The sequence below is a fragment of the Bombina bombina genome, chromosome 10 (genome assembly GCF_027579735.1).
Source record: "Bombina bombina isolate aBomBom1 chromosome 10, aBomBom1.pri, whole genome shotgun sequence".
Lineage (NCBI taxonomy): Eukaryota > Metazoa > Chordata > Amphibia > Anura > Bombinatoridae > Bombina > Bombina bombina.
The window spans coordinates 22,381,886-22,405,224 of record NC_069508.1 but is presented as its reverse complement, the minus strand read 5'-3'; the positions used below and the strand labels follow the sequence as shown (position 1 = coordinate 22,405,224).

Here is a 23,339-nt window from a genome sequence, read left to right as displayed (position 1 = left end):
TTGTAAACTTCATTTGTGCTTGTCCATTCCTGTCACAGCCCTACAGGGAGGCTGTGGTCTCTACTGGAAGGTTTATGTATCTTGATGTCATAAAACTTTTATAACATGAGCTCATTTACTATTACGTAAATAGAGTAGATAAACAGTCAGATTTGCCCATGCTCAGAATAGGCAGAATGCAACCTAAGTTGCCAACAGGTCAGCTCTTTTAACACCATGATGGCATTGGCTACGAGTGCTCATTTTGCAAGAAAGCATGCAAGTAAGCTGTTTGGTTTTTTTACACAATCTGTTTCTTTTTATCTTTACTTGAGTGACCCTGAACTAACGCCAAAATGAAAGTTAAAACACTTAACAATAATTGAGCTATTGGTCATCATATGTCACACATTTTTATTCATTGTTCCTTTTTTTCTTAATTTCTATTAGAAATATTTAATTAAAAATCAAAACCTCTTTCAGCCTCTAAAGCTCAGGGCGTACTTGTTTTGCACCAAAGATCTGAAACTGTATTTAATAGACTGAAAGAACCATTTTTTTCCCCCCGTAACACCCACTTGTCTGTTTTATTAGACTACCCAATACACAGAGCTTGATGACAGTAACTTTGATTGGTCATGCCCAAACACCCAAATCCTTTTCCGGAATGATCCAATGTATGCGCAGAGCATTCGAGAACCACTGAAAAACGTGGTTGATAAAAACTGTCCTCGGAGCCCTTCCAGAAAGTGAGAAATCTGCTTTATTATTCTTTTATATGTAAGAAAATGTAATTTTATTGCTTAACGTAATTGTATTGACATTATGGATGTGGGTTTGACACAAACGAATGCCGAATCTAGTTGCAGCATTTAAATCTTTTCAAAGTCGGGTTATTCATGTAATAGTGTGACATAGATTTGCACATATCTTAGTGTGTAGCACTATTATGCAAATATACCTGGCTCCAACAAGAGCTGAATGTGACCTGTGGCCAGATTTGGCCTTTGTATCAACGAATGACGAATGCACATCTCTGAATGGCATTTCTTAGAAGCTTAAAATGGATATGGAGTTCTTTCATGATTCATATAGAGCATACAATAAAAAAAGGGCTTGAATCTGCAAGTAAAGCAGACTTGTAGATGTTATATATGTCTAAACACATAGTCTAATAGTTCAGTATTGAGATACTAATTATGGCTGGGGGTTTAATGAGCACAACTAGCTATTTCAGATACAAAAATCTCTATTCCCCCCCCCACATGCACATTTTAGAGTACAATGTCCCTTTACAAACGTTAGGAGGAATGCAACATGTATTTGATGTCTGTCATATGCACAATCCTTTGAATAACATACGCATATGTCCACCCCATCTCTCCTTGCTGTGTTTATATTATACACAAGCTTCTGTAGCACATAAATAATCTGTACATCTATGTGCTTTGGACCACTGTTTAATTGCATATTACATGCTACTGTGTTGTCAGCGATGGTAAAATCTATGTAAGATGCTGTTCTGACAAATCTATTTTTTGACAGTGATGAAGTCTTCAGCAATGGGAACAGGCCGCCTTTACGTGCTCGAGATTTTATGGCCAGTAATCCAGAACACCTTGAGATCCTGAAGAAGATGGGCGTCAGTCTGATCCATCTAAAGGACGGGAGAGTTCAGTTAGTCCAGCACGCCAACCAAGTGAGAAACCTTCATCTTATTCATTTACTCTACTGGGGATTCTAGTAGACAATGTAAACACATATTGCAGCAGATCTCGTCTTCTCTAGCCATGACCCTTGTTCTCTCTTCGCTGTTATATCGGTTTTCCCTTTACATTTCCAGTGTCCTATTGTGTTGTCCATTGTGTATTGTTATGCCAAGAATTTACATATAGACAATATATATCTCATGGTGGTGAGAGTCCACAGCCATTACTCCAGTTCAGCTGCTGGCTACTAGAAGTTGAATTCCCAGGAGTAATAGATTGTGGACTCTCACCACCATGAAATAAATTAATTTATCAGGTAAGCAGTTTTTCCAACCCCACAAAATAATCCGTTTACCTCCTATGTGCATATATATTTGTATATTCTTAGACACATATTGATATATGAATGAATAAATGCCACTGATTATTGTGTTTCGCAGGCTGCAAGCTCTATAGATGCAGAGGACGGTTTGCGTTTCATGCAAGAGATGATTGAATTGTCCAGCCAGCAGCAGAAAGAACAGCAACTGCCTCCCCGTGCAGTCCAAATTGTGTCTCACCCATTTTTTGGGAGAGTGGTACTGACTGCAGGGCCGGCACAGTTTGGAATGGACCTTTCCAAAAATGTGGCAGGGGTATGTTGTAGTGTTCTGATCAGACAGGCGGGCTTCTTTGTGTCCAAGAAATTTTAAATTGTTAATAAGCATTTTCTGCAGTAATTTCATTATTGAATTTGCTTTTTAAGAATGAGCATTAGGGTACGAACAGCACTGGTAACCTACACATAAAGGTGGGAACATAAGAAAATGGCATATTGCGCTTTGTCAACTCTCTCTTTAGATGATAAACAGGAATTTAAAATAAATTACCCTTAAAGAGACAGTATTTTGTGCGTTAGTATTTTGTTTTTTTAATATAACCCCCAAAAAATGATTTCATGATTCAGGTAGAACATACAACTTTAAACAACATTCCAATTTACTTCTATTATCTAATTTGCTTCATTCTTTAGATATCCTTTGCTGAAGAAATGGCAATGCACATGGGTGAGCCAATCACACAAGGCATCTATGTGCACCCACCAATCGGCATCCATCAGCAAAGAATATCAAGAGAATGAAGCAAAATAGATAATAGAAGTAAATTAGAAAGTTGCTTAAAATGACATGCTCTTTCTAAATCAGGAAAGAAAAAATGTGGGTTTCGTGTCCCTTTAAAGGGACATGAAACCCACATTGTTTCTTTCGTGATTTAGAAACAACATGTCATTTTAAGCAACTTTCTAATTTACTTCTATTATCTCATTTGCTTCATTCTCTTGATATCACTTGCTGAAAAGCATATCTAGATATGCTCAGTAGCTGCTGATTGGTTGCTGCATATAGAGGCCTTGTGTGATTGGCTCACACATGTGCATTGCTATTTCTTCAACAAAGGATATCTAAAGAATTGAGCAAATTAGATAATAGAAGTAATTTGGAAAGTTGTTTAAAATTACATGCCCTATCGGAATCATGAAAGTTTAATTTTGACTAGACTGTCCCTTTAAGTACAGTAGAAATCCAGAATAAAAAGACAATGCAAAGACACTTATGGGCCGATTTATCAAGCTGCGAATGCAGCAGTTTCCGCACGAGCCTTTAGGCTCGCTGGTATCAAAAGTTAAGAAGCAGCGGTCGTAAGATCGCTGCTTCTTAACTCATCCTCCACCTCCGGGGTGGTGAACTGCAGTCATCCCGATCAGATACGATCGGGATGATAGACACCCCCTGCTAACGCCCGATTGGCCGCAAATGTGCAGGGGGCAGCATTGCACAAGCATTTCACGAAAAAATGCTTGTGATATGATAAATGCCAAGACATTGTCCCACCGAGACATTTCAAAGTTAGTTCAATTTTTCTTCCCCTTGCATCATGTGACAGCCGCCCTTTTGGGGGGGGTTATGTTCTAACGGATTAGAGCAGGTCATTTTTTGACTATAGTGGCCCTTTTAAACTGTTTACAGTGATATACGTTGTCTCCCACAGACCAGAGGTTTTGTAGCTAATACTGAGCCATACAGCGGCTGTTCAGAGGTTACAAACACAGAAGCCATAAAAGGAAAGATCGCTCTGATGCAAAGAGGTCAGTGTATGTTTGCAGAGAAGGCACGGAATATCCAGAAGTCTGGAGCTGTCGGGGGCATTGTAATTGGTAAGTAATTTTTAGGTACTTACCTTTTTATTCTGGCACATGCGTACACATACGGGCATTGTCACATGGTCTTTATTCCAGATGACAATGACGGCAGCAGCAGCGACACAGCTCCTCTCTTCCAGATGGCGGGTGATGGGAAGAATACAGACGACATAACAATCCCTATGCTGTTTCTCTTCAGCAAGGAAGGAAACATCATTCTTGACGCCATCCGAGAATACCAAGAAGTGGAGGTTCTTCTATCAGACAAAGCCAGAGACAGAGGTAAATAGCTTCAGTACTGTGGCCCTTTACATCACATTTTATGTAAACTAACAGAACCTCAGGGGCATCACCACTGTGTAATCTGTGTGCTCACCTAGAAGACAGAGGTTCTGATTCACGGATATCTTTGATCCAATTGGTTAACACCGTTCTGTAGTGCAGGGAATTCCTTCTAACTCTCTCTTGTGGCAGCTTCTTGTTAAAGGGACAGTAAACACCAGAATTTTTGTTTAGAAAGATAGATAATCCCTTTATTACTCATTCCCCAGTTTTGTATAACCAACACAGTTATAGAAATACACTTTTCTTTTACAAGATACAATGAGTCCACGGATTTCATCCTTGTGGGATATTGCCTCCTGGTCAGCAGGAGGAGGCAAAGAGCTCCACAGCAGAGCTGCATAAATAGCTCCTCCCTTCCCTCCCAACCCAGTCCTTCTCTTTGCCTGTGTTAGTGATAGGAAGAGGCAAAGTGAGGTGTTAGTTTAGATCCTTCAATCAAGAGTTTATTATTTTTTAAAGTAGTGCCTCTGAGTGCTATTTTGTGTAGGGTGTAGCCTAGACCAGATCAGTCTCTTCAGTAACAAAAGAGAAGCATTTGGTGGCTTTCAAGCAATGGGAACTTGTGGGACATAATTCTCACTACGCCTCCCATACTGTGCTGCTGCCCTTTCTGTGATGGCCTAAGTTGGATCTAACTGAGGCTTCATCTTCCTACAGGACTACAGGAGGGACCCGATGGACCTCTGAACCCTGTTATAGCTGTCAGCATCAGAGGTAAGTGCAGCCTTTATTTTCCTAGAGCATATTTGCCTCGGCGACGTTTTCTGCACTTATTTATATTTATGGGCTCTGTCAGTAAAGAGCCTTTTTTTGACCAGATGGCATTAGAGAGACAGACTCTGAGCCGTGCTGATATTGGGAACTAAGTCTCAGTAATAGAAAGGGACTTTCCCACATGGCGGTTTTATTTTGTACTGAACGCTTGAGGTTATTTCACATAACCGGGTGGTCTGTAACAGACTGTTTAATCAGACTCTGTAAAAATGTCGGATCTTATGTCTTTAGCTACGCAGTGTTTTGAAATTTCACACCCACGTGCCGGAGCCGACATCGGTCTTGCCAGCTGGGTGTTACACTAGGCACCTCTTGACTTCTGATAAAAGAAGCCGTTATTTATGTACCGATCCCTGATCTCTATAGTGAGATTTTCAGCGACAGCAAGGTTCTTCTGACTGAACTTAAATGTAGTTTCTGTTCCTACATAGTAGTATTGTAGATGTGTTTGCTCCCGATGGCTGATCGTAGATTCCAGCCGACAGGGAGGTTTATTGTGCTCTTTAAGATGCTTTTATATGTGCTTGTTCCCAATGACTGGGATTCACAGCCGACAGGGGACTTTATCTGCTTCTGCAGGAAGACAGTGACTGCATGATTTGTACAGAGATGGGGGGGTTGCTGACCCTTGCTCCCAACGACTGATGTTAACAAGATTGTCAGCCGACAGGGAGATTTTTTCTGCTTGGGCTTATCTGTAATGCTCTGGCTTCAGTATCACTGTCTTTGATGCAAGGTTACATATGCCTACTCTATATGGCTGATTTTGATAAGATTTACAGCCGACAGGAGGTTTGGTATTTATCTGTATACTTTTTTATGTGGGGTCGCTAATCCTTGCTTCCAATGGATGATATTAGACTCGCAACCAACAGGAAGTTTATTTTTTATTCTGCATGGGTGACAAATAGGGTTGCCACCTGTCCCTTAAAATACAGAACACTTATAAGTTACACATGCTGCAGGGTGTGCAGGGAGGAATATGAATAGTGCTGTCTAGAAACACAATACATGTTCCTCCCTGCAGCATGTGTAACTCATAAGTGTCCAGGAAAACATGGCTGAGGTGGCAACCCTAGTGACAAATGTGTTATATGTTGGCCCAACTCCTGGTGTTAGAGCCGCCCGGGACGATGGGCGGGGCTTAGAGATGTGCCATTGTTGTGCACCTGTGGTGCATTTTACTGGAGTCCGGTTGTGACGAGTATTTCTGCCCGGGAGTTTTTTTGGCTTAATACGCCCATGATGGGCGGGGCTGCGACGGGCGATGTTGTTTGCGTGCCTTTTAGACTTTTCACTAAATGCTTGCTGCCCGGGTGGGTTAATTTAATGCGCCCAAGATGGGCAGGGTTTACACATGCTTACTGTTGCAAGCCCTTGGGGTCTTCCAGCTGAATAAATGGTTCCTCCATTAATCGCCTGATACCTTCTCTGCTGTATTATAAAGAACATACTGCAGCCCGGGTTTTGTGCAGTGTACAGGATGCTTTTGCTGCTGCAATTAGCATACAACAGAGAGACTTTGTAGGCACGTAGTGTTTCAGATACCTTTCATCTACTCAGTGCCCCCTGTTTTCTTGAACTTAGAAGACAGTGACTATTTTTATGTGTCAATTTTCTTCTGCATAGACAAACAGTCTCAGATTACTGTGTTAATTTTTAATTGAGATATTACAGCAATAACTGAAATAATAAAATAAAGGTTTGCTGTTTAGGATAAACTATATACTTCCTATGTTTGGCAGCGTCCACATTTACATGAATTACATTCTGCAATGTTGCACGCGATCAGTGTACCTCTGTCATCTAGTGGGTAGCCTTCGTGCTTGCATGCAGGAGCTTGGGAGTTTGATACCTGCTACTGCAGTATTTTCATTTGCTTTGTACAATACTGGTAATAGTCTCAGTTTTATCTGTTGACGCGCTAGTAAAGGTAATTTTTTCTAGGACTTAACGGCTACTTCTGGTTGGGCATTTATCCTTTGGGTTTTCGTATGGAACGTAAGCCCACTACTCTGCTGACGGAAATTAAATTCCTCATATTTCCTTGCAGTTGGCCAAATTGGCGGCTATGAGTTTGGGATTTTCCGTCTTCGCACGCTATACCTCCTGTTCGTACTCTGGGTCTGTGGAAGTGTCATTTCAACCTAAGCTTTTGGCTATTCCTTACAAGGAGGACCCTATTAGGGCCTAATTGGAAGGAGATTGTTTCTTACAGACAGCTGTAGTATTCTGAAGGTTAGCTTCGCTATCTAGCAAGCGGAAGGTGGCAGTTTGAAACCAGCTGCAGCTCTTGCACCTTGTATGCGTGCTAGCAGGCTGTTTTACATCACAAGCGACATGGGTTTCGTGCCTTTCATAATTTTACGGAACCAGTCTTGGAGCTTGCTACTGCTCCCAAGCCAGCATGTTGAGTTGGTTCCTTATCCGGGGCCGGATATAGTAGGGGACAGTCTGTTTTTTCTTTGTACAGACTTGGACTAGAGATGTTCAGGAACCCTGGGCCTTAGAGATAGTGTCTCAGGGGTACAAGTTTGGAATCAGAAATTCTTCCCCCAGGGGATGGTTTCTTCTAAAAGAGCATTCTTATGCTGTGTACAAGTTCTCTCTTTCATGGGAGTGTTCTGTCCCGTTCCAATTCAGGAGCAGGGACAGGGGTTTTACTCAAATCGGTTTGTAGTTCCCAAAAAAGAGGGAATTTACAGTCCTATTTTAGATCTCAAGTATCTAAACTAGTTTTATCAGAGTTCCATCTTTCAGGATGAAATCTATGCGTACCATTCTTCCATTGATCCAGGAGGGTCAATTTATGTCTACTGTGGATCTAAAGGATGCACATCTTCATGTTCCTTTCCACAGAGATCATCATATCTGTTGTGGATTAGTGAATAGCTCACTGACCTTGGCAAGCAAATGGTCCAGGGTTCATAGTCCCCTTGGGCTGCTGGTTGTTACACTCTCTGGTGCTTCAAGTTCCTGAGATTTGTCTTCTGGACAAACATTTTCTGTTCGTAGTTCTTCCTTTTGGTCTGGCCACGGCACCCAGAATTTTCAAGAGGTTGATAAAATGAGCAGCGTCTTGAGACCCTTACGGGTGATTAGCTGTGCTTTACAAGTACCCAATACATACACTATTTAAATACTATTTAAAAAGGTTCTGGGGTCGCTGCTTGCGGTTCTGAGCCCGCGGGGCATTGCTGTGGCGCCTTATCTGGATGATATTCTGATCCAGGCGTCGACTTATCAGCTAACAAAGCCCTCTGTCGACATTGTTCTGTCCTTTTGAGGACTTATGGGTGAAAGTTAAATCTGGAGAAGAGTTCTCTAGTTTCCCAGACAAGGGTTCCTTTCTTGGGAACTCTAAACGACTCTCTATCCATGAAAATATTTTTGATACACATACCGAACACTTCAGACCAATCCCCAGCCATCAGTGGCTCGGTGCATGGGGGTAATTGGATTGATGGTAACGGCAATGGATACCATTCCATTTGCTCGGTTTCATCTCAGACCTCTGCAGTACATGCTGAGGCAGTGGAATGGAGATTATACAAATTTTTCTCTTCAAATACACCAAGATCAGGAGACAAGGTCTCTCTTCTATGGGTGTTGTTGCTGGATCATCTATCCCAGGGAACATGCTTTCGCAGACCCTCATGGGTGATAGTGAAAATGGTGGCCAGCCTGTTAGGATGGGGTCTCTCCTTCCCATCAATATCGTAGTGTTGAGAGCAATATTCAATGCAAAACAATTCAGGCTTGGCCTCAGTTGACTTCGTCCAATTCATCAGATTCCAGTCGGACATCGTTACGACGGTGGCCTACATCAATCATCAGGGGGGACACACGAAGTTCCTTATGTATGGTGTAAATATTTTAATTTGACGGAAGTATCCGGGATAATGCATCTGTCTGCAGTCCTCAGGCCGAGCTGTTAGATGCCTGGGCAGTGCCTTGGTTCTTCAGCGTAGCTTCTGTGCTATTTTCATTTGCTTTCGTTCCCGGGTGATTGCTCGAGTCAAACAGGAGAGGGCTTCTGTGTTACTTTCATTTGCTTTCGTTCCCGGGTGATTGCTCGAGTCAAACAGGAGAGGGCTTCGGTGCTTCTTATCGTGCCTGCGTGGCCTTGCAGGACTTGGTAAGCCGAACTGGTGGACGTGTCATCTCTGCCACCGTGGAAGCTTCCATTGAGGAAAGGTCTTCTCATTCAGGGACCCTTCCATAATCCGATTCTAGTTTCTCTGTAGCTGACTGCTTGGAGATTGACCGCTTTTATTTAAGCGAGGGTTTTTCTGATTTGGTCAGAGATACCTTGATTCAGGCACGTATGCCTGTTACTAGACAGATTTATCATAAGTTATGGCGTACTTATTTTATTGGTGCGAATCCAAGGGCTACTCATGGAGTAGGGTTAGGATTCCTAGAATTTTGTCTTTTCTCCCAGATGGATTGGAGAAAGGGTTGTCAGCAAGTTCCTTAAAGGGACAGATTCCGATTTGTCTATTTTGTTACTCATGCGTCTGGTTGATGTTCCAGATATTCAATCTTTTTGTCAGGCTCTGACTAGAATCAGGCCTGTGTTTAGACCAATTGCTCCTCCTTGGAGTTTGCATTTAGTTTCTATAGTTCTTCACGGAATTCAGTTTGAACCTATGCCTTCCTTAGATATTAAGTTATTATTTTGGAAAGTTTTGTTTGTGGTTGCTGTTTCTTCTGCTCAAAGAGTATCTGCGCTTTCAGCATTACAATGTGATTCTCCTTATCTTAGTTTCCACTCTGATAAGGTGGTGTTACGTACCAAACCTGTTTTCCTTCCTAAGGTTGTTTCTAATAAGAATATTCATCTGGAAATTGTTTTCCTTCTTTGTGTCCTAATCCTTCTTCTAAGAAGGAGCGTCTGTTACATTCCTTGGACGTGGTCCATACCTGGAAGTTTTTACTTACAGGCCACTAAGGATTTTCATTAATCTTCTTCCCTTTTTGTTGTGTTTTCTGGGAAGCGTAGGGGTCAGAAAGCTTCGGCTCCCTCTTTCTTTTTGGCTGAAGAGTATCATCCGTTTTGCATATGAGACTGCTGGACAGCAGCCTCCTGATCGAATTACAGCTCATTCCACTAGGGCTGTGGCTTCCTCATGGGCGTTTAAACATGATGCTTCTGTGGAACAGATTTGCAAGGCTGCGACTTGGCCTTCTCTTCACACTTTTTCAAAATTTTACATATTTGATACTTTTGCCTCGTCCGAAGCTGTTTTTGGGAGAAAAGTTCTTCAAGCAGTGGTGCCTTCCGTTTAGGTTCCCTGTCTTGTCCATCCCGTTTCATCCGTGTCCTATAGCTTTGGTATTGTATCCCACAAGTAAGGATGAAATCCGTGGACTCATCGTATCTTGTAAAAGAAATGGGAAATTTATTCTTACCTGATAAATTTGTTTCTTTTACGATACGATGAGTCCACGGCCCTCCCTGTTTTTATGAGACAGGTTTTTATTTTTGTTAAAACTTCAGTCACCTCTGCTCCTGGGCTTTTCCTTTCTCTTCCTAACTTCGGTCGAATGACTGGGTTGGGAGGGAAGGGAGGAGCTATTTATGCAGCTCTATTGTGGAGCTCTTTGCCGCCTCCTGCTGATCAGGAGGCGATATCCCACAAGTAAGGATGAAATCCGTGGACTCATGGTATCGTAAAAGAAACAAATTTATCAGGTAAGAATAAATTTCCCTTTTTACCTCTGTGATTACCTTTTATCTAAGCTTCTGCAAACTGCCCCTTATTTCAGTTCTTTTAACAGACTTTTATTTTAGCCAATCGGTGCTCACTCCAGGGTAAATTCACACGCTTGAGCTCAATGTTATCTATATGAAACACATGAACTAACGCCCTCTAGTGGTCAAAATGCATTCAGATTAGAGGCAGTCTTCAAGGTCTAAGAAATTAGCATATGAGCCTCCTAGTTTTAGCTTTCAACTAAGAATACCAAGAGAACAAAGCAAAATTGGTGATAAAAGTAAATTGGAAAGTTGTTTAAAATGACATGCCCTATTTAAATCATGAAAGTTTGTTTTGGACTGGACTGTCCCTTTAAGCACAGTGTCCGGCATCCGACACTCTGTATCTGGTAGGAGAACAGAAGGAAAAGCAGCAGCAAATACACTTTAGTTGTTTGGGTAAATGGCCATGTCATGATTCAGGTAGAACATACAATTTTAAACAACATTCCAATGTACTTCTATTATCTACTTTGTTTCATTCTTTAGATATCATTTGCTGAATAAATAGCAATGCACATGGGTGAGCCATTCACACGAGGCATCTATGTGCAGCCACCAATCAGCACCTACTAAGCTTATCTAGATATGCTTTTCAACAAAGGATTTCAATAGAATGAAGAAAAGTAGATAATAGAAATAAATTAGAAAGTTTTTAAAATTGCATATTCTTTCTAAATTATAAAAGAAAAAACGTGAGTTTCATGTCCCTTTAACTGCAACAAAATTATTTTCTTTTTTTATTTTGAATATTTTTTATTGGGTATATCGATTCGACAATAGTACAACATATATATTCTTATTAACAAATGCACAATTCTTAACAATTATACATACGATTATAACAGTGACCCATCATTTTCTAGGGTTAAAAAGGAAGATAGAGATAATAGTCAGGTAGGGGGTAGCATGGGGTAGGGGAAAAGGATATCCTATCTCACTCACAAAGTTTCAAGTTCATGCTATATCTACAATTGTCAATATATCTCTAGGCCTGATGATACATTCCAAGATAGATTATACATGTTTCTGATCTTATCAGCTCAATAAATACCACACTGTCAAACAATATTATAAAGCCTTTGTTCCCATAGAAATAAGATGTTAGTAATGTAGTCTTGTCTGCCTGTGTAGTAATAATGCATTTTTTCAAGTAAGATGGTATGCTCTACTTCTGAGACCCATTAGGAAATAGTGGGTGTCTTATGTGTCTTCCATAATCTGGGAATCAGCCTCTTAGCACAAGTTAGCATTATAAGAAATAATTTTTTACGGTAGGCACATGGTATTCGCGGAATGTGATTAAGGAGAATGATGCGTTAATTATTTTCTTTTTTAAGACATGATGAGTCCACGGATCATCTTAATTACTAATGGGATATTCACCTCCTGGTCAGCAGGAGGAGGCAAAGAGCACCACAGCAGAGCTGTTAAATAGCTCCTCCCTTCCCTCCCACTCCAGTCATTCTCTTTGCCTATGTTAGTGATAGGAAGAGGTAAAGTGAGGTGTTAGATTAGATTCTTCAATCAAGAGTTTATTATTTTTAAAGTAGTGCCAGAGTGTGCTGCTTTGTTCTAGGGTGTAGCCGTAGTCCATATCAGTCTCTTCAGTAGAGCTTTTGGTGGCTTTAGAGCAATGGGAACTTGTGGGACATAATTCTCACTGCGCCTCCCATACATTGATGCTGCCCTGTTTGTAAAAGTCTGAGGGAAGAGAATATACTTGGTACTTTTTTTTTTGTTCCACAGGCCAATGTGAGGAAGAGGACCTCGCAAGCCGTGTGGACTGCCCTCCTGCCGGGCAGATTTCTAAGGTAAGTGCTAAATTCTTTTTTCTGGAAAGGAATGCATACACAGGAAAAATTTAGCACCCTTTCTACTTTATAAAGGACACTAGATGACACTGACCCTAAAAGGGAAGGGGGACATGTTATCTGGCATGGAATGCAGGCACTGGTGGACGTAGGGAAGTGGCTCTGCCGTCTGGGAAGTTTATACTGTTGTTATACTCAACACATGTTAAGGGGTAAACAGGTTAGGTGCAATGCTAGCTCTGTTGGCCTTATTTCTTTCATGTAATTAGCAAGAGTCCATGAGCTAGTGACGTATGGGATATACATTCCTACCAGGAGGGGCAAAGTTTCCCAAACCTCAAAATGCCCACAAATACACCCCTCACCACACCCACAATTCAGTTTTTACAAACTTTGCCTCCGATGGAGGTGGTGAAGTAAGTTTGTGCTAGATTCTACGTTGATATGCGCTCCGCAGCAAGTTGGAGCCCGGTTTTCCTCTCAGCGTGCAGTGAATGTCAGAGGGATGTGAGGAGTATTGCCTATTTGAATGCAGTGATCTCCTTCTAAGGGGTCTATTTCATAGGTTCTCTGTTATCGGTCGTAGAGATTCATCTCTTACCTCCCTTTTCAGATCGACGATATACTCTTATATATACCATTACCTCTGCTGATTCTCGTTTCAGTACTGGTTTGGCTATCTACTATATGTAGATGAGTGTCCTGGGGTAAGTAAGTCTTATTTTCTGTGACACTCCTAGCTATGGTTGGGCACTTTGTTTATAAAGTTCTAAATATATGTATTCAAACATTTATTTGCCTTGACTCAGAATGTTCAACTTTCCTTATTTTCAGACAGTCAGTTTCATATTTGGGATAATGCATTTTAACATTTTTCTTACCTTAAAATTTGACTTTTTCCCTGTGGGCTGTTAGGCTCGCGGGGGCTGAAAATGCTTCATTTATTGCGTCATTCTTGGCGCGGACTTTTTTGGCGCAAAAATTCTATTTCCGTTTCCGGCGTCATACGTGTCGCCGGAAGTTGCGTCATTTTTTGACGTTATTTTGCGCCAAAAATGTCGGCGTTCCGGATGTGGCGTCATTTTTGGCGCCAAAAAGCATTTAGGCGCCAAATAATGTGGGCGTCTTATTTGGCGCGAAAAAATATGGGCGTCACTTTTGTCTCCACATTATTTAAGTCTCATTTTTTATTGCTTCTGGTTGCTAGAAGCTTGTTCTTTGGCATTTTTTCCCATTCCTGAAACTGTCATTTAAGGAATTTGATCAATTTTGCTTTATATATATGTTGTTTTTTCTCTTACATATTGCAAGATGTCTCACGTTGCATCTGAGTCAGAAGATACTACAGGAAAATCGCTGTCAAGTGCTGAATCTACCAAAGCTAAGTGTATCTGCTGTAAACTTTTGGTAGCTATTTCTCCAGCTGTTGTTTGTATTGATTGTCATGACAAACTTGTTAAAGCAGATAATATTTCCTTTAGTAAAGTACCATTGCCTGTTGCAGTTCCTTCAACATCTAAGGTGCAGAATGTTCCTGATAATATAAGAGATTTTGTTTCTGAATCCATAAAGAAGGCTATGTCTGTTATTTCTCCTTCTAGTAAACGTAAAAAATCTTTTAAAACTTCTCTCCCTACAGATGAATTTTTAACTGAACATCATCATTCTGATTCTGATGATTCCTCTGGTTCAGAGGATTCTGTCTCAGAGGTTGATGCTGATAAATCTTCATATTTATTTAAAATGGAATTTATTCGTTCTTTACTTAAAGAAGTCCTAATTGCTTTAGAAATAGAGGATTCTGGTCCTCTTGATACTAAATCTAAACGTTTAAATAAGGTTTTTAAATCTCCTGTAGTTATTCCAGAAGTTTTTCCTGTCCCTGATGCTATTTCTGCAGTAATTTCCAAAGAATGGGATAATTTGGGTAATTCATTTACTCCTTCTAAACGTTTTAAGCAATTATATCCTGTGCCGTCTGACAGACTGGAATTTTGGGACAAGATCCCTAAAGTTGATGGGGCTATTTCTACCCTTGCTAAACGTACTACTATTCCTACGTCAGATGGTACTTCGTTTAAGGATCCTCTAGATAGGAAAATTGAGTCCTTTCTAGAAAAGCTTATCTGTGTTCAGGTAATCTTCTTAGACCTGCTATATCTTTGGCTGATGTTGCTGCAGCTTCAACTTTTTGGTTGGAAACTTTAGCGCAACAAGTAACACATCGTGATTCTCATGATATTATTATTCTTCTTCAACATGCTAATAATTTTATCTGTGATGCCATTTTTGATATTATCAGAGTTGATGTCAGGTTTATGTCTCTAGCTATTTTAGCTAGAAGAGCTTTATGGCTTAAAACTTGGAATGCTGATATGGCTTCTAAATCAACTTTACTTTCCATTTCTTTCCAGGGTAACAAATTATTTGGTTCTCAGTTGGATTCCATTATTTCAACTGTTACTGGTGGGAAAGGAACTTTTTTACCACAGGATAAAAAATCTAAAGGTAAAAACAGGGCTAATAATCTTTTTCGTTCCTTTCGTTTCAACAAAGAACAAAAGCCTGATCCTTCATCCTCAGGAGCAGTTTCAGTTTGGAGACCATCTCCAGTTTGGAATAAATCCAAGCCAGCTAGAAAGGCAAAGCCTGCTTCTAAGTCCACATGAAGGTGCGGCCCTCATTCCAGCTCAGCTGGTAGGGGGCAGGTTACGTTTTTTCAAGGAAATTTGGATCAATTCTGTTCACAATCTTTGGATTCAGAGCATTGTTTCAGAAGGGTACAGAATTGGTTTCAAGTTGAGACCTCCTGCAAAGAGATTTTTTCTTTCCCGTGTCCCAGTAAATCCAGTAAAAGCTCAAGCATTTCTGAAATGTGTTTCAGATCTAGAGTTGACTGGAGTAATTATGCCAGTTCCAGTTCCGGAACAGGGGATGGGGTTTTATTCAAATCTCTTCATTGTACCAAAGAAGGAGAATTCTTTCAGACCAGTTCTGGATCTAAAAATATTGAATCGTTATGTAAGGATACCAACGTTCAAGATGGTAACTGTAAGGACTATCTTACCTTTTGTTCAGCAAGGGAATTATATGTCCACAATAGATTTACAGGATGCATATCTGCATATTCCGATTCATCCAGATCATTTTCAGTTTCTGAGATTCTCGTTTCTGGACAAGCATTACCAATTTGTGGCTCTGCCGTTTGGCCTAGCTACAGCTCCAAGAATTTTTACAAAGGTTCTCGGTGCCCTGCTGTCTGTAATCAGAGAACAGGGTATTGTGGTATTTCCTTATTTGGACGATATCTTGGTACTTGCTCAGTCTTTACATTTAGCAGAATCTCATACGAATCGACTTGTGTTGTTTCTTCAAGATCATGGTTGGAGGATCAATTTACCAAAAAGTTCTTTGATTCCTCAGACAAGGGTAACCTTTCTGGGTTTCCAGATGGATTCAGTGTCCATGACTCTGTCTTTAACAGACAAGAGACGTCTAAAGTTGATTACAGCTTGTCGAAACCTTCAGTCACAATCATTCCCTTCGGTAGCCTTATGCATGGAAATTCTAGGTCTTATGACTGCTGCATCGGACGCGATCCCCTTTGCTCGTTTTCACATGCGACCTCTTCAGCTCTGTATGCTGAAGCAATGGTGCAAGGATTACACGAAGATATCTCAATTAATATCTTTAAAACCGATTGTTCGACACTCTCTAACATGGTGGACAGATCACCATCGTTTAATTCAGGGGGCTTCTTTTGTGCTTCCGACCTGGACTGTAATTTCAACAGATGCAAGTCTCACAGGTTGGGGAGCTGTGTGGGGATCTCTGACGGCACAAGGAGTTTGGGAATCTCAGGAGGTGAGATTACCGATCAATATTTTGGAACTCCGTGCAATTTTCAGAGCTCTTCAGTTTTGGCCTCTTCTGAAGAGAGAATCGTTCATTTGTTTTCAGACAGACAATGTCACAACTGTGGCATACATCAATCATCAAGGAGGGACTCACAGTCCTCTGGCTATGAAAGAAGTATCTCGAATTTTGGTTTGGGCGGAATCCAGCTCCTGTCTAATCTCTGCGGTTCATATCCCAGGTGTAGACAATTGGGAAGCGGATTATCTCAGTCGCCAAACGTTGCATCCGGGCGAATGGTCTCTTCACCCAGAGGTATTTCTTCAGATTATTCAAATGTGGGAACTTCCAGAAATAGATCTGATGGCGTCCCATCTAAACAAGAAACTTCCCAGGTATCTGTCCAGATCCCGGGATCCTCAGGCGGAGGCAGTGGATGCATTATCACTTCCTTGGAAGTATCATCCTGCCTATATCTTTCCGCCTCTAGTTCTTCTTCCAAGAGTAATCTCCAAGATTCTGAAGGAATGCTCGTTTGTTCTGCTGGTAGCTCCGGCATGGCCTCACAGGTTTTGGTATGCGGATCTTGTCCGGATGGCCTCTTGCCAACCGTGGACTCTTCCGTTAAGACCAGACCTTCTGTCACAAGGTCCTTTTTTCCATCAGGATCTGAAATCCTTAAATTTAAAGGTATGGAGATTGAACGCTTGATTCTTGGTCAAAGAGGTTTCTCTGACTCTGTGATTAATACTATGTTACAGGCTCGTAAATCTGTATCTCGAGAGATATATTATAGAGTCTGGAAGACTTATATTTCTTGGTGTCTTTCTCATCATTTTTCCTGGCATTCTTTTAGAATACCGAGAATTTTACAGTTCCTTCAGGATGGTTTAGATAAAGGTTTGTCCGCAAGTTCTTTGAAAGGACAAATCTCTGCTCTTTCTGTTCTTTTTCACAGAAAGATTGCTATTCTTCCTGATATTCATTGTTTTGTACAAGCTTTGGTTCGTATAAAACCTGTCATTAAGTCAATTTCTCCTCCTTGGAGTTTGAATTTGGTTCTGGGAGCTCTTCAAGCTCCTCCGTTTGAACCTATGCATTCATTGGACATTAAATTACTTTCTTGGAAAGTTTTGTTCCTTTTGGCCATCTCTTCTGCCAGAAGAGTTTCTGAATTATCTGCTCTTTCTTGTGAGTCTCCTTTTCTGATTTTTCATCAGGATAAGGCGGTGTTGCGAACTTCTTTTGAATTTTTACCTAAAGTTGTGAATTCCAACAACATTAGTAGAGAAATTGTGGTTCCTTCATTATGTCCTAATCCTAAGAATTCTAAGGAGAAATCGTTGCATTCTTTGGATGTTGTTAGAGCTTTGAAATATTATGTTGAAGCTACGAAATCTTTTCGTAAGACTTCTAGTCTATTTGTTATCTTTTCCGGTTCTAGAAAAGGCCAGAAAGCTTCTGCCATTTCTTTGGCATCTTGGTTGAAATCTTTAATTCATCTTGCCTATGTTGAGTCGGGTAAAACTCCGCCTCAGAGAATTACAGCTCATTCTACTAGGTCAGTTTCTACTTCCTGGGCGTTTAGGAATGAAGCTTCGGTTGACCAGATCTGCAAAGCAGCGACTTGGTCCTCTTTGCATACTTTTACTAAATTCTACCATTTTGATGTATTTTCTTCTTCTGAAGCAGTTTTTGGTAGAAAAGTACTTCAGGCAGCGGTTTCAGTTTGAATCTTCTGCTTATGTTTTTCGTTAAACTTTATTTTGGGTGTGGATTATTTTCAGCAGGAATTGGCTGTCTTTATTTTATCCCTCCCTCTCTAGTGACTCTTGTGTGGAAAGATCCACTTCTTGGGTAGTCATTATCCCATACGTCACTAGCTCATGGACTCTTGCTAATTACATGAAAGAAAACATAATTTATGTAAGAACTTACCTGATAAATTCATTTCTTTCATATTAGCAAGAGTCCATGAGGCCCGCCCTTTTTTTGTGGTGGTTATGATTTTTGTATAAAGCACAATTATTCCAATTCCTTATTTTATATGCTTTCGCACTTTTTTATCACCCCACTTCTTGGCTATTCGTTAAACTGAATTGTGGGTGTGGTGAGGGGTGTATTTGTGGGCATTTTGAGGTTTGGGAAACTTTGCCCCTCCTGGTAGGAATGTATATCCCATACGTCACTAGCTCATGGACTCTTGCTAATATGAAAGAAATTAATTTATCAGGTAAGTTCTTACATAAATTATGTTTTTATGTTAGGTAGCCGACCGGAGAGGTTATTTAGTAATATCGCCATGTTGCAGCATGTATTTACTACTATATGAGCGCGGCTTCTGCTTTACTTTTTGCCGCCCGGGAGTTTAGCTGGAGAAGACCACAATGGGCGGGGCTAAGTTACGGCGCCATTGTTTGCGCATTCCTTTGTCTCTTTCCCAGATAGTCTCTAAAGAATTTTTTACTACGAACCGGATGCCTTCTCTGCTGCGCTGTGACTATGCAGCGGAGAGGCTCCTGTCATTACGTTATTACATTGAGTGCTGCGGATGCCTGTCTCTGCTGCGCTGTGACTATGCAGCGGAGAGGCTCCTGTCATTACGTTATTACATTGAGTGCTGCGGATGCCTGTCTCTGCTGCGCTGTGACTATGCAGCGGAGAGGCTCCTGTCATTACGTTATTACATTGAGTGCTGCGGATGCCTGTCTCTGCTGCGCTGTGACTATGCAGCGGAGAGGCTCCTGTCATTACGTTATTACATTGAGTGCTGCGGATGCCTGTCTCTGCTGCGCTGTGACTATGCAGCGGAGAGGCTCCTGTCATTACGTTATTACATTGAGTGCTGCGGATGCCTGTCTCTGCTGAGCTGTGACTATGCAGCGGAGAGGCTCCTGTCATTACGTTATTACATTGAGTGCTGCGGATGCCTGTCTCTGCTGCGCTGTGACTATGCAGCGGAGAGGCTCCTGTCATTACGTTATTACATTGAGTGCTGCGGATGCCTGTCTCTGCTGCGCTGTGTCTATGCAGCGGAGAGGCTCCTGTCATTACGTTATTACATTGAGTGCTGCGGATGCCTGTCTCTGCTGCGCTGTGTCTATGCAGCGGAGAGGCTCCTGTCATTACGTTATTACATTGAGTGCTGCGGATGCCTGTCTCTGCTGCGCTGTGGCTATGCAGCGGAGAGGCTCCTGTCATTACGTTATTACATTGAGTGCTGCGGATGCCTGTCTCTGCTGCGCTGTGACTATGCAGCGGAGAGGCTCCTGTCATTACGTTATTACATTGAGTGCTGCGGATGCCTGTCTCTGCTGCGCTGTGACTATGCAGCGGAGAGGCTCCTGTCATTACGTTATTACATTGAGTGCTGCGGATGCCTGTCTCTGCTGCGCTGTGTCTATGCAGCGGAGAGGCTCCTGTCATTACGTTATTACATTGAGTGCTGCGGATGCCTGTCTCTGCTGCGCTGTGTCTATGCAGCGGAGAGGCTCCTGTCATTACGTTATTACATTGAGTGCTGCGGATGCCTGTCTCTGCTGCGCTGTGACTATGCAGCGGAGAGGCTCCTGTCATTACGTTATTACATTGAGTGCTGCGGATGCCTGTCTCTGCTGCGCTGTGTCTATGCAGCGGAGAGGCTCCTGTCATTACGTTATTACATTGAGTGCTGCGGATGCCTGTCTCTGCTGCGCTGTGGCTATGCAGCGGAGAGGCTCCTGTCATTACGTTATTACATTGAGTGCTGCGGATGCCTGTCTCTGCTGCGCTGTGTCTATGCAGCGGAGAGGCTCCTGTCATTACGTTATTACATTGAGTGCTGCGGATGCCTGTCTCTGCTGCGCTGTGACTATGCAGCGGAGAGGCTCCTGTCATTACGTTATTACATTGAGTGCTGCGGATGCCTGTCTCTGCTGCGCTGTGTCTATGCAGCGGAGAGGCTCCTGTCATTACGTTATTACATTGAGTGCTGCGGATGCCTGTCTCTGCTGCGCTGTGTCTATGCAGCGGAGAGGCTCCTGTCATTACGTTATTACATTGAGTGCTGCGGATGCCTGCCTCTGCTGCGCTGTGACTATGCAGCGGAGAGGCTCCTGTCATTACGTTATTACATTGAGTGCTGCGGATGCCTGCCTCTGCTGCGCTGTGTCTATGCAGCGGAGAGGCTCCTGTCATTACGTTATTACATTGAGTGCTGCGGATGCCTTCTCTGCTGCGCTGTGACTATGCAGCGGAGAGGCTCCTGTCATTACGTTATTACATTGAGTGCTGCGGATGCCTGTCTCTGCTGCGCTGTGGCTATGCAGCGGAGAGGCTCCTGTCATTACGTTATTACATTGAGTGCTGCGGATGCCTGTCTCTGCTGCGCTGTGGCTATGCAGCGGAGAGGCTCCTGTCATTACGTTATTACATTGAGTGCTGCGGATGCCTTCTCTGCTGCGCTGTGGCTATGCAGCGGAGAGGCTCCTGTCATTACGTTATTACATTGAGTGCTGCGGATGCCTGTCTCTGCTGCGCTGTGACTATGCAGCGGAGAGGCTCCTGTCATTACGTTATTACATTGAGTGCTGCGGATGCCTGTCTCTGCTGCGCTGTGGCTATGCAGCGGAGAGGCTCCTGTCATTACGTTATTACATTGAGTGCTGCGGATGCCTGTCTCTGCTGCGCTGTGGCTATGCAGCGGAGAGGCTCCTGTCATTACGTTATTACATTGAGTGCTGCGGATGCCTGTCTCTGCTGCGCTGTGTCTATGCAGCGGAGAGGCTCCTGTCATTACGTTATTACATTGAGTGCTGCGGATGCCTGTCTCTGCTGCGCTGTGGCTATGCAGCGGAGAGGCTCCTGTCATTACGTTATTACATTGAGTGCTGCGGATGCCTGCCTCTGCTGCGCTGTGGCTATGCAGCGGAGAGGCTCCTGTCATTACGTTATTACATTGAGTGCTGCGGATGCCTGCCTCTGCTGCGCTGTGGCTATGCAGCAGAGAGGCTCCTGTCATTACGTTATTACATTGAGTGCTGCGGATGCCTGTCTCTGCTGCGCTGTGTCTATGCAGCGGAGAGGCTCCTGTCATTACGTTATTACATTGAGTGCTGCGGATGCCTGTCTCTGCTGCGCTGTGGCTATGCAGCGGAGAGGCTCCTGTCATTACGTTATTACATTGAGTGCTGCGGATGCCTGTCTCTGCTGCGCTGTGGCTATGCAGCGGAGAGGCTCCTGTCATTACGTTATTACATTGAGTGCTGCGGATGCCTGTCTCTGCTGCGCTGTGGCTATGCAGCGGAGAGGCTCCTGTCATTACGTTATTACATTGAGTGCTGCGGATGCCTGCCTCTGCTGCGCTGTGTCTATGCAGCGGAGAGGCTCTTATCATGGCAATAATTCTGAGTGCTAAAGAGAGGCTTCTCATAGCCATTTTACATTTTAAGTATATTGTGTGCTACGACTGCCTTCTTTGCTGCATTATGACACATGCAGCAGAAAGGCTTCACACACAGTACAGATCAAGTGTGTTGATAGTCTGGACGCCATCTCTGCTGGGTTGTATAATACAGCCGAGAGGCTTTAACTGCAATAACTTATTTGTGTTTTCAGTAGCCAGGAGGACTATTATTTATTTGTGTTTCATCCGATGTCTGGATGATTTCCCTGCAAGATTTTTATGAGATCTTTATATCACTAAGGAATCTTTTTTGTTAAAAATAAAACAGTGTTTTTAACATTTAAAGAGACATTACCATCTGCTTTTAATAAACAATTTGTTAATTCTTCAAGGTCCAAGAGGCTTTTTCACCTTATTCTTGGTATGTACAATATAAGGGAACTAGGTTAGAGTGTTTCCTTAATATTTAAAGTCACGGTACTTTTGGTAATATTCAGTTTTATTGAATAAAAAGTGAATAGGGTATACACAGTGCGCACGTTATGTCTTGATACTTCTGTGGATGACCTAAGTTTTCTGTTCCCCATGTATTATAAGGTTTTTCTTTTATTAAAAAAAATATTTATATATTTTCAGAGCCAACATTGCCTTGGATGTTTTTGAAGCACTCGGGCATTGTTTAATATTTTCTGCAGCCTTCTCCTCAAGTGTCCGAAAATCTTAGCGTTTATTCATCCAGTGCCCTGCGCTTCCTTCACAACTCCTCTTGGGGTTATCTTGCAGGACATCGTTCCATCTGGGCTTGTCAGGTGTGTTGTTTGCTTTTCCCATGCTGCAGGGAGAGCGCAAGAGGAAGAATAAATATTCAGTGTGTGAGGTTTCTGTCAATGTAGATTATTTTCTTTGAGGTTCCCTCCATGTTACATGAGGGAGGGATACTTAGATAGTAAGATCTCAGTTCTGACAGTATGATTCCTCATGCTGATATTGAAGTAGTATCTTCAAGTGTAAGCTAGTCTGCTTCGGTTATTTCTATGGAGTTTTTAGCTACTCTGGAACGACATTTTGGTCGTCGTTAATACATGTGGTACCAAGAAGTGGCGCTAGGCCATGAGAGTGATTGGGTATAACCCTTTTATTTACGTTTCTTATATTGTCAGAGAGGTTTTTATTTGAGGACCTCTCAAGAAGCCTTGAAAGACAATCTCCATGCTGTACAAGAGACTTCTATCCCTATAGAGGATAGCTATTTCTTTTCAGGATCCCATAGATATTGGGGTAGTGGGTTTATTCAAGATCTCTGTGGCTGAGCTCTGTAGCAACTCATGGGTGGCAGGTTTGATCCGCAGTAAAAGGAGCATTGAGACCCTTATGGGTGATTAAAGGTACTTTACAAGATATATATATATATATTTATCTGGAACCAGATAAGAGATTGGGTTCCCTTCATTAGGTAGGAGTCTTCTCACCCAAAAGGGGAGTGATATAGGTATGTTAGACTGAAAGTCCAAGGGACCGCCAGAGCATCTATCATTTCCGC

At 42.2% G+C, this 23,339-nt stretch overlaps 1 protein-coding gene across 2 annotated transcripts in view; it reads left to right on the top strand.

The window, feature by feature from the left end:
- EDEM3 (ER degradation enhancing alpha-mannosidase like protein 3) overlaps positions 1-23,339 on the top strand; it is a 130,295-nt gene that overhangs the window by 93,424 nt on the left and 13,532 nt on the right. For both annotated transcript variants that reach the window (XM_053693848.1, XM_053693849.1), the window contains exons 15-19: positions 574-728; positions 1,525-1,678; positions 2,129-2,323; positions 3,717-3,882; positions 3,964-4,149. In XM_053693848.1, coding sequence (XP_053549823.1) covers positions 574-728; positions 1,525-1,678; positions 2,129-2,323; positions 3,717-3,882; positions 3,964-4,149 — 856 coding nt within the window. The remainder of the gene's footprint in view (positions 1-573; positions 729-1,524; positions 1,679-2,128; positions 2,324-3,716; positions 3,883-3,963; positions 4,150-23,339) is intronic.